The sequence below is a fragment of the Narcine bancroftii genome, chromosome 7, assembly GCF_036971445.1.
Source record: "Narcine bancroftii isolate sNarBan1 chromosome 7, sNarBan1.hap1, whole genome shotgun sequence".
Taxonomy (NCBI): domain Eukaryota; kingdom Metazoa; phylum Chordata; class Chondrichthyes; order Torpediniformes; family Narcinidae; genus Narcine; species Narcine bancroftii.
In genome coordinates this window covers 53,806,102-53,821,369 of record NC_091475.1, presented here as the reverse complement: position 1 = coordinate 53,821,369, position 15,268 = coordinate 53,806,102, and the positions used below count along the sequence as shown (strand labels likewise).

The window sequence follows — 15,268 nt, the reverse complement described above, 5'->3', positions numbered from 1 at the left end:
ATGTATAGCCTGTGTATCCAGTTACATTGTATCATACGTAACCTCGTATTTATTGTATTTCTCATCGTTCCAGAACATAACTTCTCCCATGTTTCCTTTTTTATCTTTATATTTAAATCTTGTTCCCATTTTTGTTTAGTTTTACCATTTGTTTCCTTATTCTCCTTTTCTTGCAGTTTAATATACATTTTTGTTATAAATCTTTTGATTATCATTGTATCTGTAATCACATATTCAAAGTTACTTCCCTCTGGTAGCCTCAGACTGTTTCCTAATTTGTCCTTCAAGTAGGATCTCAATTGGTAATATGCCAGCACTGTATCTTGAGTTATATTGTATTTATCTTTCATTTGTTCAAAGGATAATAATCTATTTCCTGAAAAACAATTTTCTATTCTTTTGATCCCTTTTTTCTTCCATTCTCTAAAGAAAAGGTTATCTATTGTAAAAGGGAGTAACTTATTTTGCATCAATATTAGTTTTGGTAATTGGTAATTTGTTTTATTCCTTTCTACATGAATCTTTTTCCAAATATTGAGTAGATGATGTAATACTGGAGAACTTCTATGTTGTACCAATTTTTCATCCCATTTATATAATATGTGTTCAGGTATCTTTTCCCCTATTTTATCTAATTCTAATCTAGTCCAATCTGGCTTTTCCCTTGTTTGATAAAAATCTGATAGGTATCTTAATTGTGCGGCTCTATAATAATTTTTAAAGTTTGGCAGTTGTAAGCCTCCTTGTTTATACCATTCTGTTAATTTATCTAGTGCTATCCTCGGTTTCCCCCCAAATTGATTAATGCTAGATTAGCGATGATTAATTATAATTTTATACATCAATTATATTTAACACCAGAGAAATTAAAAAAGTTTGGTCTTAGTAAGGTAGATTGTTGTTTTTGTTGTGATCAGACAGCTAATACTTTTTTACATACAGTTTGGTTTTGTGATCGATTGCAACAGTTTTGGAAAGGTATTCAATCTATATTTAATAGTTTATATAATATCTATGTTGTATTAGATCCTGATATATTTTTATTAGGGAATATGCAATCATTAATCGATTTAGGCTTAAATGATTATCAGACTTCTTTTATCTATTTAGCCTTAGCAGTGGCTAAGAAATGTATAGCGCTTACTTGGAAAGATAGAAATATACTAACCTTAGATAGGTGGTATTTAGAGATGAAGTTTTGTTTAATTATGGAAAAGATATCTTTTTCAATTCAAGATAAGATGTCTTTTTATAAGCTGAAGTGGACTCCATTTGTTAAGTACTTGCAATTAAGTTTGATTTAAATATGTTTTATGTGTGATATTTTAGATTTGATAACTTTTTTTATTAATATTTTTGTTATTTTCTTTTGTTTGTGTTTTTTTAATATATAATATTACTAACTTTATTAATTCTTCACTATTTTGGGGGGAAGGGTGGGGTTTTTTATATATATAGTTTTTTTTAGTGGTCGTATATGTGGGGGGTTAGATTGACTTAAGTTAGGTTATTAATGTTGTGTTGCAATAATTACTTTATTTTTATTTTTTCTTTAAATGTAATTTCTTTGTTTTATTCATGTAATAAAATCTTTAAATAAAGTTTCAAAAAAAGTTCTTTAAAAAATTTTAGGAATAGTAATAGGGAGGGATTGAAATAAGTATTGAATTCTAGGAAAGATGTTCATTTTAATACAATTCACCCTGCCTATCAAAATAATAGGCAATTCCGTCCATCGTTTTAGATCATCTTCAATTTTTTTTTTAAATCATGGTCCATAAATTGATCTTGCATAAGGTATCTAAGTATGGATTAATTAAATATTTGATTCCTTCTTCAGGCCATTTAATTTTTTTTGCATCCAAAGTAATCTCCAAATGTCAATGGCATCACTTCACTCTTGACCCAGTTTACTTTATATCCCTATATTATACCATATTGGTGTAGTCTTATTTGTAAATTAGCAAACGATTCTTTCGGATCAGTTAAATATACAGTCACATCATCTGCGAATAGTCTTAATTTGTGTTCATAAATCTTTAATATTTGGATCAGACTGAATTAGTTCTGCTAAAGGTTCTATTATTAGTGCAAAGAGAGCAGGGGACAATGGGCATCCTTTTCTATTTGATCTTGTCAAATAAATAAAACCAGACATAACCCCATTTGTCACTACCTTTGCCTTTGAATCAACATACAGTGCTTTTATCCATTTTATAAATGTTGGACCTTACCCAAATTTTGCAAGTGTTTTAAAAAGAAAGCGTTCAACCCTGTCAAAAGCTTTTTTCTGCATCAAGTACTACTGCAACACTTGGATTGTCCTTTTTTTTAACTAAGTGGATCAAAGTAATCAGTCTAGTCACATTATCTGCTGATTTTCTGTACTTAATAAATCCTGTTTGATCTCTATGAATCAATCTTGGTAAGAAATTTTCCAATCTATTTGCTAATAATTTAGCTAAAATTTTGTAATTTACATTTAAGAAAGAGATGATGCTGTTGGAGGATAATTACCCTTATTTGGAATAACTGTTTTAATAGCAGTTTTAAAAGAATCTGATAAAATTCCTGTCTGGTCTAGCTGTAATAATATCTTCACAAAAAATGGGATCAATACATTTTTTTAATTCCTAATAGAATTCGGAGGTAAAGCCATCATCGTCTGGAGTCTTATTATTCTGTAATGAATTTTTTTACTTTTGCAACTTCCATAACTGAGAATGGAGTTCCCAAAATCTTCTGTTCCTCCTGATCCAGTTGAGGTAAATTAACTAGGTCTAGAAATTGGTCAATTCTGTCTTCATCTTTCTTTAATTCTGATTTATATAATTTAGTGTAAAATTGTTTAAAAGAGTCATTTATGTCTTGAGGATTATACGAAACAGAATTTTTATCAAGCCAAGTAGCTGCAATTACTCTAGATTCTCATTCCTTTCTCAATTTCCAAGCTAGGATCTTGTTTGCTCGTTCTCCCAATTCATAATATTTTTGTTTACTATTTAAAAGCAACTTTTCTATTCTAGATGACAGTAAAGTATTATATTGTAACTTCTTATTCAATAAAATCTTCTTCCTTTCTTGCAACGGACATTTATGTAATTGTTTCTCCAAAATTAGAATCTCTTTTTCCAATTTATCAACTGGAATAATTTTTTTTTAAATTTAGAGGATAAACTCATTATTTGACCACAAATATAAGCCTTAAGAGCATCTCAAAGAACAAATTTATTATCCATGAAACTACCATTACATATTAAAAACTGTTTTATTTGATCTCTAATAAATTGACAAAATTCTTCTCATTTCAATAACATGTTATTAAATCTCCATCGATGTTATTGCTCTTTTATCCTCTAAATTTAGTACCATATACAATGGAGAGGGATCTGAAATAAGCCTAGGTATATATATCTATCCAAGAATATGTGTCGTGGCGATTAGAGTAAAATGAATAATCTTTCTCCCTAGGATATTTCTTTCTTCAGACATCTATCAAATTAAAATCCTTAATTAATAAACAGTGTTAACTTTTCCGATTTTGAGTTTCACACTGTTCTTGTTGACTTGTCCAGCAAGGCGTCTAAACAGAAGTTAAAATTCCACCCCCCCTCACCAAAATGTTATCATTGGGCTTCATCCAATTGAAGAAATCATCAAGGTTAGGGGCATAGATATATTTCTGCAAAAAAATTGACAATTAATAAATACAAACCTACCATATGTGTCTAGAATTTTTTTTTAATCAAATAGGTAAATTTTTATGTATCAAAATAGCAATCCCTCTAGCCTTGTGAAGCTACAACTGTACCTACCCAATCTCTCTTTAATTTCTGGTGTTCTTCAGTCAGATGGGTTTCCTGTATAAAAGCTATATCTACTTTAAATTTTTTTAAGGTATGTTAAAACTCGCTTTCTTTTTATAGGGTGATGGAGCCCATTCAGATTAAAACTAATACGTTTTTAATTATCTTGTAAACTATTCCACAAAAGGGTCTTTAATAATAAACAATATGTCAATTCCTGACTTCTCACCAAATCCATGATCCTAAATTTAAGACTAATTTCATCAACATTTATCATGTATAAATATAGTAGGTAGAAAAGAAAAGAAATAGACAAAAGACCCCCACCCACCCCCAAAAGCACTGCCAAATATTCTCTTGACAACTGCTATGCCCCTCTATTGTCCGGGACATGAAAGAAAAACACATTCACGCTGGTGACTCTGTAGCAACCAGTTTCTCCATCCCTCCAGCTCCCTCGAGAAACTCAGTCCATCTATAAAAGAAAATCAAACTCACCATCAATAACTAACCCCAGAATATAATTTTCAGTTCGAGTATCATTCTTGCCAACTTCTTGGCGTAAATCTGGTAAATTTTTCTACAAATTCTCGCGCATAATCTGGATTCCAAAAAGTCAGATTTTGTTGGCCTTGTAAAAATATCTTCAAAGTGGCTAGATAACGTAATGTAAAAATATAACCTTTCTTCCACAGAATGTTCTTAATTGAATTAAAACTTCTGTTTTTTTCAATAATTCCATACTAATAGCAGGATAGATGAAAAAGCAGCGCTTTTCTCTCTTTACCTTATTTTGCCGCTAACTCTAATAAAATTTTCATATACTTGATATTGAAGACATTTCATTATTATAGACCTTGGATTCTGTTCGGGAGGGGTTTGGATCATAAAGCCCTATGGGCATGTTCAATCTCGATACCATCTTTAAAATATTCATTCCCAAAAATCTGAGGACATCATGGTCTGATTAAACTGACTTAACAAAGACCATGAGGTTCAATGCTCAGCCTAATGATTAATTTGTCACTGGTTATAGAACCGTAAATTTGACGCTTTGTAACAGTGCCAGCTTATTAAAACGACGTTCATTAACCCCAGGCAGGCAACAGCACCAGAGATTTGGGTTCAAATCCTACACTGTCTGTAAGGAGATTGTACGTTCTCCCCATGTCTGCGTGAGTTTTCCCCAGGGGCTCTGCCAGGATTTCTCCATTATTTATTTGTTAAACCTGCCAGATTGTGAGAGACCCCCAAGCTGTACCTGTGCAGTCACTGGCCCATCTTTGTCTGATTGCACTGGGTGTTTAAGATTTTTAGAAACAGATTTGTGGTGCATTTTGTTACAATAACACTAGTGTGTCCGTGAGTCCTTAGCCCCGCACACAACTGGCAGCTTGCGCTTACTGCCTCCTTTGCCCACAATTGCTGGGCAAAACCGCTTGTGGTTTCCCCATTGGTAACACCTCCAACTGTCAAGTCCAATCCACCACTGAACAAAGGTAGTCTTCCCAAATATCCTAACTTGACAGTTTTCACCCATTGTATCTTCTGATACTTTCCACTGCAATTTTTCTTCTGCATATCCCAGCCTCTCTCCAACTTGCTTTGTGTGCAGTGAAATCAGAGCAGCTGGCAGTCAGCTGCCAGCACTGACCCATCACTTGACAATTGAACTTGGCTTGGTGCAGCTGAAAACCCAGGTCCAAATGCGCTTGGCCCTCAAACTTTGTGTCAGCCATATTGTGCAATCATTTGAATAGAGTTATCTTGCTTGACAAGGTAAGGGCAAGTTGATTTTCTGCATTGTTATTTTTACTTATCGCACTATAAGGTACTGGAAGTAAATTTGTTATTATTTTTAGCACTTTGTTAGCTCTTCAAATTCTTTCTTGAGTTGTTTTAAATGTGTTGAATTATTCACAGTTGCACATTTCTGAGCCCATGGTAGTTGCAAACGTTGGGATAATTGCACTCGTGACTGGCTGAATTATTTGATTTTATTTTAATTTAGATATACAATAACTCAGGCCATTTCAGCGCATGAGCCCATTTCACCCAATTTACCTACATCCCCCCGCCCCCATCCTGGTATGTTTCGAACGATGGGTTGAAGTTGGAGCCTCTGGCGAAAACCCATATAGACACAGGGAGAACATACAAACTCCTTACAGACAGTACAGGATTCGAACCAATTGTTGTCGCTGTAAAGGCATTGCACGTCTACGCTAACCATGTAGGGACTAGGTTGGATCGATCACAGTCTGCACAAAATATTCATTTAATGTTCCAACAAGGCTCATCTACCCCTCTTTGAGATGATATCATAACTGTTCTTTACAGTTTGATTTATTGAAGTATTGAGTTGCTGATGCATTTCAATTTGCTCGTGTTGATTTCCACATTGCCCGTGGGTATCACAAGGCAATTGAGCAGGCAGCAAATGCTTGCAGTTGTACAGTAGCTTTGAAAATTAGCAAGTATGTTTCAATGCCTATTGAGGTCTTTGAGAAAACTAAGATGTTTAACAACTCCTTTACAGCTCTTCAATCCCAAGACAGCTCAGATTGTTGCCCAACATCAAGTGGAAATTACACAACACTTTCCAACAGAAGGGTAAGTAACTTAGATGCAGACTTGGTTTTCTCACTTGCTTCCAGCAGTTAGTTACATTGGTCAGTGTTGTTTTAAATATGGAAAATAAATATTAATGACCATAACATTTAAAGATTAAATTACTTAGGATGTCATTACATAAAATAAGTCTGCAGTAGAATATAGACAGAAATGGATCTTGGATTGGGAAATTGTGAGGGTGGCACGCTTGGTTTGGAGGGTTATCGCGACGCCTTTACAGCACCAGCAATCAGGATCGGGGTTCGAATCCTGTGTTGTCTTTAAGGAGTTTGCATGTTCTCCCTGTGTCTGCGTGGGATTTTCCCGAGGACTTCAGTTTTGAAGCGTACCGGTAGTGGTAGGTTAATTGGGTGTAATTGGGCGGCACGGATTCATGGGTCGAAATGGCCTGCTGTATGTCTAAATTTAAATTTAAAATTTAAACTTTTGACAGGTATGGGTTAGCTTTGCCAGTGCTGCACAAAGTACTTTTAAATTATTTGAACATTGGACAGTCACTGAAAACTGCAAGAAAAAGTTTCAGCAATGTATTTTGTTCATATTCTGCTGTAAACTCTGAATTTTGTTGTGAAAACTTGTGAGTTTGGGAACCACTGACTAATGTTAATTGTATGCGATACAAACGTGTCTAATGGTCATTGAAGTACACAGTATGGTTTCTCTTAGGCTGATCTTTTTTTAAGCACTATTTAAAATGATAGATGGTGTATTTAACAGGATCTCAACCAACATCCTGCCACTTTCACATTTGTGGTTTATAAATGGAAGAAATGAAAACGTCTGAAGTGAGAGCTAATGAAAATAACCATTGCATTATCAAGTAATTTTCCTTAAGTCTACAGATGTTGTTATTATAGTACAAGCAGAAAAATCCTTGGTCATCTCTGAATTCCTCCTTCATTTTTGTGTGTTTGACTAATAACCATTCAACTTGGTTATTGTACAAGTTTCATTTGCTCTCCTGGGATTTTTATTTCTTAAGATACTCATTGATTAATATCCTGTTTTCCCCCGTAGCTTCATCGTTTTGTGATCTGCTTTTGACGTGTGACTGTAATGTGTCTTTTGGCCATTTCCCCTTCAGAAGTTCATACCATTTGCAAGTTGTGTTTTATTTTTTAAATTGCATTCCAAACAAGTATCTTTGGACCTGTGGTTTGGGCACTGAGAGTATTTGGATCTCCACTATAGCATTTGAAGTGTGCAGTTACTTGTAGGGCAGGCAAACTGGCAAACAGCACATTCACCTCTGTATCTTCTGAGTGTCTCCCTGAAGTATGCACAGGAGATGGTGATGTTACCTAGTGTCATTACCAACTTGGGGCCAGTCTGCCCTTCTGGAGTTAGATCAGCAGAAAATAGCTCTTGCTCCCTTCTACCTCACCAGTTCTCTTTAAAATGATTGCACTGGGTGACCAGCTGTCTCAGCCTCTCGGGATCAGTCTTGACATCTGGTGTTGTCTCTGTGAATTTTGCATGTTCACTCTGGAAGTATGAGGTATTCTGGTGCTTTGGTATTCTCTGTGGTTTCTGAGGTGAATCGCTGCTGTAAATTCCACCCAAGAGTGTTGGTGAGGAGAAGAATCTAGGGTGAGGAGAAGAATCTAGGGTGAGGAGAAGAATCTAGGGTGAGGAGAAGAATCTAGGGTGAGGAGAAGAATCTAGGGTGAGGAGAAGAATCTAGGGTGAGGAGAAGAATCTAGGGTGAGGAGAAGAATCTAGGGTGAGGAGAAGAATCTAGGGTGAGGAGAAGAATCTAGGGTGAGGAGAAGAATCTAGGGTGAGGAGAAGAATCTAGGGTGAGGAGAAGAATCTAGGGTGAGGAGAAGAATCTAGGGTGAGGAGAAGAATCTAGGGTGAGGAGAAGAATCTAGGGTGAGGAGAAGAATCTAGGGTGAGGAGAAGAATCAAAGTGGGTTTAATACAGCACAATCTGGTGGAGGAACTCCGGGTTCAGCGCCATCTGGAGGAGGAACTCCGGGTTCAGCGCCATCTGGAGGAGGAACTCCGGGTTCAGCGCCATCTGGAGGAGGAACTCCGGGTTCAGCGCCATCTGGAGGAGGAACTCCGGGTTCAGCGCCATCTGGAGGAGGAACTCCGGGTTCAGCGCCATCTGGAGGAGGAACTCCGGGTTCAGCGCCATCTGGAGGAGGAACTCCGGGTTCAGCGCCATCTGGAGGAGGAACTCCGGGTTCAGCGCCATCTGGAGGAGGAACTCCGGGTTCAGCGCCATCTGGAGGAGGAACTCCGGGTTCAGCGCCATCTGGAGGAGGAACTCCGGGTTCAGCGCCATCTGGAGGAGGAACTCCGGGTTCAGCGCCATCTGGAGGAGGAACTCCGGGTTCAGCGCCATCTGGAGGAGGAACTCCGGGTTCAGCGCCATCTGGAGGAGGAACTCCGGGTTCAGCGCCATCTGGAGGAGGAACTCCGGGTTCAGCGCCATCTGGAGGAGGAACTCCGGGTACAGTACAATCTGGAGGAGGATCTCCGGGTTCAGCAGCATCGCTGGGGGGAAAGAACAGTCAGCAGGCATTTCGAGCCAAAATTACTCATCAAGCTCATTTTGGCTCAACATCAACCATTCTTTTTCTCCCACTGATGCTGCTCAACCCACAGAGTTTCACCAGCAGATTGGGTTTGGCATCGGATTCCAGCATCTGCATTCTCCTGTATGACTGGTTTAATGTAGTATCAGTAGAAATAGATGCTTGAAACCTGATGCAAAATCAGTTGCTCCAGAGTCCATTTCCCGACACTAACTCTTGAACGACCTCATGCATTAATTTCCCCTGGCTGCTGCAATAATTCTGGAAATGCCTGAAGTTTCCTTTCATTGCGAAACCCAAGTGCGTTTTTTGCTGAAGTTTGTGGACAAGTCAGTTCTAGTCCTTATGGTCATTAGGACTTCTGTGGATATGTTACTTGGAAAATGAACAAAAGAGCACATGGCAAGACGGAAAAAAAATAATTTAAACCGAGAACAAATTGTTACGAGCCCAGAGGTCCCCAAAACCCAGCAGCAATAGATATTCACCAAGACAAATGGTTACTTAAACAAAAGTTGCTTTTAATTATCTTTAACATGAAAATAGAATCAAACTCTAACATCACTATTGAATTATTTACTTACTTAACCTGTGTTTGGGGGGGGGGGGGTAGGGGAGAGTTACCTCTTACTCCTCCTCCCTCTCTCACTGACTAGATCACACAATGAGAATTTTGTTCGACTAAATGTGATCAAAAGATCCCATGGCACCTGGCATTTCAAGAACTAACAGAGGTCATTTACATCAAATGGCAGAGGCCTTGTTGCAATACTCCTCCAAAACTTGTCACCTTTACATGATACTTTTATGCTGCAAGTGGTCTTTTTTGGGTATCACGAACTAAAATGGATATGTTGTAAATCGCAAAGCTGGAGAAACCCAGCTGGTCAAACACTGCCCTTGATCTAACAAAGGTAAAAATACATAACTGATGTTTCAGACTTGAGTCCTTCATCAAAGTATGGGAAAATGTCAGCAGGCTTCGAAACAAGAGAGTTGGGGGTGGGGGGGGATATGTTGTCTGCTAATTTTAATATTGGACTAAAAGCATGATTATTTACGATAACTTGCAATATGATTTATATGGTCAGAAAAGCATTTCAAGGCAGATGTCACTGCTGACCTGAATCTTTTCTTGCTTGGTCAGACTGAAGAGCTCATCGCTCATTCTTCTGCTGTCTTCCAAGCTGATCCAAAAAGTTATTGTGGAACAAAGAAGGCAATTTTGTGGAGAGGAGCAGCTGACGTAAATTTGATGACTGTACTTTGGACTTGATCTTTGAAGGACTTGTCCTAGTCAGATAGGCTTTTTTTCCACAACTGGTGACTCTCACCTCTCTGCCTGTATTTGTAATGCCTCGTTCAGACGTGAAAGTAAAGTTGTCCACCTCAAGGGAGCTTATTTGTTGAAGTTTATCTTACACTGTTTGATCTTATTTCCTGTTAGTTTCCATGTTGAATTAATTTGAGGAAAATTTATCTCGCAGTTTGCACAGATCCTTTCAAGCAGTTGCAATCAATCTGCAAAGTATCCTCTGCCTCCTGACATAAAGGCAAACTGCATCCAGTTAGCTCGCTCACCTGGTGATCCCACTAATCTGACCTTCTGGACCAGCTGACCATGCAATCATATTGTCAAAATGCTTGTTGAAGTCCATACAGTCTGCTGCCTGGCTCTCAACAATCACCTCGGTCATCTCTTCAAAAAAGTCCTATCAAATTTGGGAGACTCTATTAGGGTACATACTCTTGAATCGATCTCTCATTTGTCATATGCAGAAGAGTTTGTATGATTTGTTCCTGTTTATGTTCTTAACTTCATTTTTGTTTTTGGTTTTCTGCTAAAGATGGGTTGAAGAGGATCCCAAGGAAATTTTGCATTCTGTTTTTGAATGTATTGAGAAGGCATGTGACAAACTGAAGCAACTTGGGATAGATACTTACAGTATTAAAGGTATTTATAGTTTTTAAACTGTAAATCTGAGCATGATAAAATGGACTCGTATTAATGTGTTGGAGATAAAGAATCATTGCTCCAAGAGATTCGGTTGAAGAGAAGTTCGGAATATATTTAGCAATGAAAATAGTTGAGCCTTTTCACCAAAAAAAGTCTCTTCACTGGCCTTTTTGAGAATCAGAAGCAAGGGGGAATATAAGCCTTTTTTACAGTTGCCTCCCAGTAAATCAACTGTTCAATGTCCCAGTTAGGAATGGCATTTTTGCTGTTCACACTTGACCACTCTTAACCAGGATACTACACACTTTCATACTCGCCACGAGCCATCCCTGAGGATAGGAGTGTTCTACCTTCTACCAGGGACGTCATGACGCATCGAGTACTGATGCTGTCCTAAATCCTGATCAATGTATTATGATCTTATATTTAAACAAAATTAATCATGCCTAATTATAATATAATGAAGCTTTATGTAAAGCACAGTACGAGTCCTTCATCCCCTGTTGTTGTGTCGACCTATATAAACCTTTACAAGGTTTAGTGGGAAAGTGCTAGCAATAAATCGCAACAGTGCACATTTTTTTAAACAGCTTGGGAAAGTTGGTTACACTATCGTGCACAATATATAAAGACTAGGGAGTTCTGGGACCTGCCCTCCCAGAATTCTGTGCACAGCTGCATGCATGGAGCACTCCTGGAGGGTTTCTCTGCTGCATGGAATTCAAAGAGGGCAGGTCCGCCAACACTTTTTCCCACAGTATTTTTGATTGATGTCGCAACAACAACCCTATGGTCAACTTTAGTAAAACCAAGGAGATGATGGTGGACTTCAGGAGGGGGTCAGGGGAACATGACCCAGTCCTTATCGAGGGCTCAGCTGTGGAAAGGGTCAATAACCTCAAATTCCTGGGTGTCAACATCTCCATGTTGATGCAATTGTGAAGAAGGCCCGCCAGCAGATATACTTTGTGAGATTTGGGATGTTAACAAAGACTCTCAAAAATTTCTATAGGAGTATTATGGAGAGCACACTGGCTGGTTGCATCCCTATCTGGTATGGAGGTGCCAAATTTCAGGACAAGGAAAAACTCCATAGGGTTGTTAAATCGGCACAGGCACCAGACTCTATTCTGTTGAGGACATCCATATGAGCAGTGTCTTACAAAAGCAGCCTCCTCTATCATCAAAGACCCCCTCCATCTAGGCCATGCCCTCTTCACTCTGCTACCATTGGGGAAAAAGGTACAGGAGCCTAAACTCGAGCACTCAATGGCACAAGGACAGCTTCTTCCCCGCTGCCATCAGATTCCTGAATAATCAATTAACCAAAGACACTGCCTGACCTTTCATGCACTATTATTTTTTTTTAATTTTTACATTATTGTTGTAAGATGGTTCATAATATGAATGTTTGCATCATGGTACTGGTGCAAAACACCGAATTTCGTGACTCATTCACAACAATTGATTCTGAAATGTCCAATTTTCTTGTGTTTTTGTGTGGAACAGTTGCTTAAATATTTGTTTGACTTGGATAGCCTCTCAGTGACCTTTCTGAGCTGTTCATGAAGTTTGTCCAAAAGTGTGGTTTGTACTGAACTGAATATTTGGCTTGAAATAATATCTGCATTGAGCCATCAAAGAGTTAAGAAGACGAGGGAAATGAAAGCACAATCCGGAATAAAGAACTAATACAACTTTTTCAGATCATGGCTGATCATTCTCCATCAATAATCATTCCCTGCCTTATCCCCATAACCCTTAACTCCTATGCCCACAAGAGCCGTTTCTAACTTCCTTTTGAACAAATCCAGCGAATCTGCCCCCACCACCCTCTGTGGCAAAGCATTCCACAGATCCACACTTCTCTGGATAAAATAATTTCTTATCTCTGCCCTAAAGGGCCTTCCCTGTATTCTTCAATAGAGGAAAGGGGACCCCAATGACATCCCATTCCCATTATCAATTCCTAGTGCCGATAATGTTTGCTCATTCACATGTTGAGGAAAGGAAAGTGAAACATTTTTATTTGTAAAAGGCATTGTGGAGGTAATTTAGAAAAATACCAGATTAAACAATTGACTTTTCATTTGTTTAATTCCAGCAATTGGAATTAGCAATCAAAGAGAAACAACCATCGTCTGGGACAAAATTACAGGATTACCCCTCTACAATGCAATCGGTAAGGTGTTGCCAATATACCTCTTCACAAAGTTGCCTGTTTCCACTAAAAAGGAATAATCATTATATTTGTAAAGTGAAACTTGGTTTATTGCTTTATTCAGGGCTAGCATTTGCATTTAAGTTTCAAGCAATATGACTGAATGCAGTAGCTTTCGGGGTTTGATTTTACTCCGACTTGGTAATCTGGCACTGAAAGGAGAAACCCAAGATTAAAGGCAGTGCTGGTTGTCAGTTATGATTATGTAACTCGGACGAGATATGTCAGTGTTTCAAACCTGCTGTAATTGTAAATGGCTGAGAAGTGCAATGCCTGATTTGTGCCTCTCTTATCCAGATTATTGTGCAGTCCATTCAGAATGTGTGATTTCTTATCATAGTTATAGAAAATAAAATGCCACCTGGCCTGTCAGGCGAGTGGCGCAGTTCTGACAGCAAGGATCTTACTTGGGTTGTTGACATGAACTGATATGGGTATTGAGCTGCAGATAGCACAGGTTCTAATGTCTAGCTTGTTGGCCATTTTCTCATCCCTGCCTGTTGTGTGTATCATTTACCGAGGGGGTCTGTTGATGTTCCATTAGTCTCTTAATACCTCAGTTTCAAGCAGACCAATTAAAGTTATAAACACGTGGATGAGCTCACTTTGACAGTCACATACCTTCCACATCTTGTCTTTAATGCTGCTTTGCTTGAGACGTCAGATTAAATGAAAATTTATACATGCAACATGGTTACAGGACCTTCCAGCCCACGACCCCGAGGCACCAAATACTCCAATTAACCTTCAACCTCCATACATTATGAAAGGTGGGAGGAAACTGGAGAATCTGCAGGAGACTCACGCAGACATGGGGAGAATGTACAAGCTTCTTCCAGACAGCTGATTCAACCCCCCAGTCGCTGGTTCTATAATCTTTGGCTTGGCTTCGCGGACGAAGATTTATGGAGGGGGTAAAAAGTCCACGTCAGCTGCAGGCTCGTTTGTGGCTGACAAGTCCGATGCGGGACAGGCAGACACGGTTGCAGCGGTTGCAGGGGAAAATTGGTTGGTTGGGGTTGGGTGTTGGGTTTTTCCTCCTTTGCCTTTTGTCAGTGAGGTGGGCTCTGCGGTCTTCTTCAAAGGAGGTTGCTGCCCGCCAAACTGTGAGGCGCCAAGATGCACGGTTTGAGGCGTTATCAGCCCACTGGCGGTGGTCAATGTGGCAGGCACCAAGAGATTTCTTTAGGCAGTCCTTGTACCTTTTCTTTGGTGCACCTCTGTCACGGTGGCCAGTGGAGAGCTCGCCATATAACACGATCTTGGGAAGGCGATGGTCCTCCATTCTGGAGACGTGACCCATCCAGCGCAGCTGGATCTTCAGCAGCGTGGACTCGATGCACTAACTGCTATGCTAACCAGATTCAGATTTATTGTCAGAATACATACATGACATCACATACATCCCTGAGATTCATTTTTCTGCGGGCAAGGCAGAATTACCACTTCTTGGTAGTGCAAAAAAAACTACACAATATATATACATATGTAAACAAATAAAGAATTGTAAACAGATAAAGGAATGCAAACCAAGTGTGCAATACAGATTGGAAAAAAATGATCAATAAAGTGCTTAAATGAGTCTCTGATTGGGTTTGTTGTTGAGTCTGATGGTGGAGGGGGAGCAGCTGTTCCTGAACCTGGTGGTGTGAGTTTTGTGGCACTTGTACATCGTTCCTGATGGCAGCAGTGAGAATAGAGCATGTGCTGGGTGATCTGGATCCTTGATAATTGCTGCTGCTCTTTGATGGCAGCATTCCCTGTTCGCAATAGTGGAGAGGGTTTTGCCTGTGATGTCCTCGGCTGTGTCCACTTTCTTTTGGAGGGCTTTACACACATGGGTATTGGTGCTCCCATACCAGACTGTGATGCAGCTGGTCAGCACACTTTCCACCACATCTCTGGAGAAATTTGCCATTGTTTCTGGTGTCATACCAAACCTCCATAAACTCCTGAGGAAATCGAGGTGCTGATGTGCTTTCTTCACGATGCCATTAGTGTGTTGGGACCAGGAAAGATCCTCCAAGATAGTGATTCACAAGAATTTAAATTTGCTCTCCCTCTACACCTCTGATCCCCCAATGATCACTGGACTGTACACCTC

General features: G+C 39.0%; 1 protein-coding gene across 20 annotated transcripts in view; it reads left to right on the top strand.

The window, feature by feature from the left end:
- LOC138738942 (glycerol kinase) overlaps positions 1–15,268 on the top strand; it is a 129,338-nt gene that overhangs the window by 16,341 nt on the left and 97,729 nt on the right. For 19 of the 20 annotated variants that reach the window (XM_069890152.1, XM_069890153.1, XM_069890154.1 and 16 more), the window contains exons 2-4: positions 6,346–6,419; positions 10,834–10,940; positions 13,048–13,125. In XM_069890152.1, the coding sequence (XP_069746253.1) occupies positions 6,346–6,419; positions 10,834–10,940; positions 13,048–13,125 (259 nt within the window). Of the gene's footprint in view, positions 1–2,640; positions 2,766–6,345; positions 6,420–10,833; positions 10,941–13,047; positions 13,126–15,268 lie in introns of all 20 variants that reach the window. The other variant, XM_069890158.1, reaches the window with a different exon arrangement.